The 3673-nt window shown below is 56.2% G+C and overlaps 1 protein-coding gene across 1 annotated transcript; it reads left to right on the forward strand.

The window, feature by feature from the left end:
• The first annotated feature begins 250 nt into the window (after window positions 1-250).
• On the forward strand, window positions 251-2462 carry LOC127396252 (acrosin-like). Its single transcript, XM_051643873.1, has 5 exons — window positions 251-321; window positions 617-814; window positions 1145-1410; window positions 1689-1840; window positions 2274-2462. The coding sequence occupies exons 1-5, from the start codon at window positions 251-253 to the stop codon at window positions 2460-2462; spliced, it is 876 nt and encodes a 291-aa protein (XP_051499833.1).
• The last annotated feature ends 1211 nt before the right edge of the window (window positions 2463-3673 follow it).

Below are 3673 nucleotides of genomic sequence, written 5' to 3' on the forward strand. Positions count from 1 at the left end.
TCCTGCTGACTATTAGCAGGAACATGACCCTCATCCCACAGTAGACTACCCAGCAGGGTAGTCCTGCTCCCGGATTCCCTCTCAGTTCCTAGATGGAACTTGGAACCCCTCATGTGTTCCATGCAGGGATGGAATGCCCAGCATCCTGTGACATCAGCCCTGGGCCAAGGGCTCAGTGAGTTCTGTACTGGCTGCTGCTCCGCTGGCACCAGTCCTTGGGTCGTGCTGCTGCCACGTGCCGCTGGCAGACATGGCTTTGCTCCTGCTCCTCGTCCTGCTGGCTCTGGGCTGGCCCGTGCATGGCACATGGGACAACTGTGGGTGAGTGCCCGGGGCTCTGGGAGGCACCATGGGCAGCCCTCATGGGGATCAGTGGAGGGTGCCCACTTGTCCCAAAGTAGCCACAGCTTCCCAAAGCCCATGGGGAGCCTCAGGGCCTGGCCAGCACCCGGCTGCTGCACAACTGGTCCAGGGGCTAAAGCAGACACAGGCAGGACAGATGCACAGCCCATGAGGTCCCTGGCCCCACTGTGCATGAGCGCCTTGCAGGGAGGGAAGAGGGCTGACCTTCAGCAGCAGCCCATTGAGCAGGACAGTGATGAGCTTCTGGTTACAGGACCTGTGGGCTTCGGCCCTTGGCTTCTTTCTACGGCAAGTGGCGCGTCGTGGGTGGCACCAATGCACGGCCGGGGGCCTGGCCCTGGATCGTCAGCATCCAGGATCCCTGGACAATAGGCTCAGGGCACATATGTGGAGGGTCCCTCATCACCCCACAGTGGGTCATCACAGCAGCCCACTGCTTCATCAATGCCAGGTAAGGAGGACCAGGAAGGAGGATGTTCCCCCAGCACAAGCAGGTACCCTGTCCGCAACACCACGTCCTCCTCCCATCCCGTCTCCTTGCAGCATGGCCAGTGCCTGGGCCCTGTAAGCCCAGCTGGGACCTTGCTCAGAAGAGAGCTGGGCTGGTGCCCCTGCCTCCTGGCAGCCTCCAGCCTCACATTCCTGGAGCCAAAGGCCAGGGCAGCTGCACTCTCGGCAGCGCTGCTTCCCTCTCCCCTGTGGGAGGCAGAAGGCAGGAGCCACTGGGCTGCTGCAGCTCAGGGCTCTTCTTCCCCTGACGGTCTCTCCATCTGCCCTCCAGCTACATCTCCACGTGGCGTGTGGTGATCGGGGCCAACCGCTTGTCTCGGCTGGGCCCTGAGGTCCAAGTGCGCCACATCAGGCAGCTCCTGATCCACGAGCACTATAACCAACCCACACATTGGAACGACATCGCCCTGCTGGAGCTGGACCAGCCCGTCCAGTGCAGCTCCTACATACAGCTGGCCTGTGTGCCTGATATCTCGCTGAGAGTGCAAGAGCTGAAAAACTGCTATGTCAGTGGCTGGGGTGCCACCACTGCCAGATGTGAGTTCCCAAAAAGTCCTCGTCTTCTGAGTGCCAGCTGGGCACATTGGGGAGCCGGGCTGGGCTTGCTGAGAGCAGAGGCCAAAGCCAGAGTCAGGCTGTGGGGACGTGTGCCCAGAGAGAGGTGGGCCTGACCCATTGCCCAGAACAAGAGAGAAGGGGAGCACCAGCAGATACCTTCAAGAGGCAAAGCCAAGCCGCAGGGAATGGGTTTGCCCAGACAGGGGCAATGTACTGGCAGCGACCTGCAGGGTGCTAATTCCTTTCTGTGCTCACAGCAGCCTCTGTAAACGAGAGTGATGTCCTGCAGGAGGCCAGGGTGCACCTCATTGATACCGGCATCTGTAACAGCAGCTGGTGGTACAGAGGGGAAATCCACCACCACAACCTGTGTGCTGGCTATGAACGGGGTGTCATCGACACCTGCCAGGTAGGAGGGAGCTACAAGTGCCCCCCAGCAGCACAGACAGCCTTGCCACAGCCCCCAGAGGGACTCCAGTGCAGGCTTTGCCTGACAAGTCACCCTCCTCTGGTTCCCCACCACTGCTGGGACTCACCTCCCCTTCCGCAACCACAGCTCAGTGCTCCCTTCTCCCAGAGGCCCAGCAGGCCCAGCCAGTGTTCTTGGCAGCCCATGGGTACAGATCCCAATCTTGGAACCTCCATCATCCACCACTCCAGGATCTCTGTGCAAGACAGAGAGCCCCACAACCCTCTCCCAGACACAGTTCTGTCATCTCCAGCCCCTGAGCAGAGCCTGTCTGTGCAGCCAGCACAGCTCAGGCAGGTGTTGTAAGGAGAAGCCCCCATAGTGCTGGCAGGGGTCACCCAACACCACCTTCACTCTCTCTCCTCTGCTGCAGGGTGACAGTGGTGGCCCTCTGGTCTGCAAAGATAACTATCGTGACTACTTTTGGCTGGTTGGATTGACCAGCTGGGGGAGAGGATGTGCAAGAGCAAGACAGCCCGGGGTTTACGTCTCCACACAGCACTTCTACAACTGGATCCTGGTGCAGCTGGGACTGCGTGCAGCAGGGAGGGCTGCTGAATGAAGAGGATCCAGTGCAAGCTGCAGTGTTCCATGGCAATTTTCTTCTGGGGCAATGCCTGCTGATCCAAAGGCAGCTTTGATGTCAAAGGCCTGCTCTGTCCTGTCCACACTCCCCTGAATGCACTCAAATGCATGAGTTGACTTAGTTCTTGAAATAAAGGTGCCAGTTTTCACAGCTAACCCTGCTCCAGTCCAGTTCAGTCTCCTGTGCAAGGCAAGGGCTTCCACATCAGACACCTGTAAAATGAGGCTGCAGGCAGACAAGGTGACAAAGCCCAGATTTATATACCCAGGAAAGCTAGAACTTGACAACACTCCTGAAATGGCTGATAAAATGAGGAGGCTGCAGTGTTCTCAGAAGATGATGCGAGACCAGAAATTTAATGAGGGAGGCAGTAAGGAAGGCACTCAGAATAGCAAGCAGGAGGCCAGCTAGGTAGAGATACGCAGAGCAGAGCAGTCTGAGGAGACAGGATATCAAAACACTTTACGTGCAGAGCCAAGAGGGGCTCTTTTCCAAAACCCAAGTTTACTCCACAGCTGACACGGCCTAGATTTATTTACCCAGGAAGGCTAGAACTGGACCCCCTTGCTTTCTAAACTCCTGCTGCAATAGAGGAGCCTAGGTGCGGCTGGATCCAGTCCTGTACGTGTCACAACTCAGACTGGGCAGCCCAGGGAGATTAGGACTGAACCCCCTTGCTTTCTAGACTTCCTTCAGAGAGGAGCCGAGGTGTGGCTGGGCCCAAAATCCTTCTCTCAGACCTGATCTTTTCCCAGAGAGAGTAAACGTATTACGGTCCGAGCAAAAGCTCGACCGTCCAATACCCCTTGATCAGGTTAAGGTCTAGTGACACACAAGGTCTGTTTATAACAAATAACACATTTATTACACTAGTAGGAGTTGATATTGAACAACCTAAATAAAACCACCCCCATATATATATATATTAAGTAAGGAAAAGGTGATGAGAAGAAAAAGGTGAGAGGAAGGGAGTGGAGGGAGACAAGTGAAAGAGAGAGATAAAGAGGAGAGGAAAATCACCGGTCCTGGATCCAGCGTCGTTGGAGGAGGGTTGGTGTCGATAGTCCGTGTCGATGAAACTCCCCCAGCCACCATTGCAGCTCCCTATTTTATAGGCCTAGAATCTTGATTTCACAACAAGTACATGTGATTGAGCCATACATGTGTGAGCAGCTGGAGTGGAGCTA

This window comes from Apus apus, unplaced genomic scaffold, assembly GCF_020740795.1.
Source record: "Apus apus isolate bApuApu2 unplaced genomic scaffold, bApuApu2.pri.cur manual_scaffold_39_ctg1, whole genome shotgun sequence".
Lineage (NCBI taxonomy): Eukaryota > Metazoa > Chordata > Aves > Apodiformes > Apodidae > Apus > Apus apus.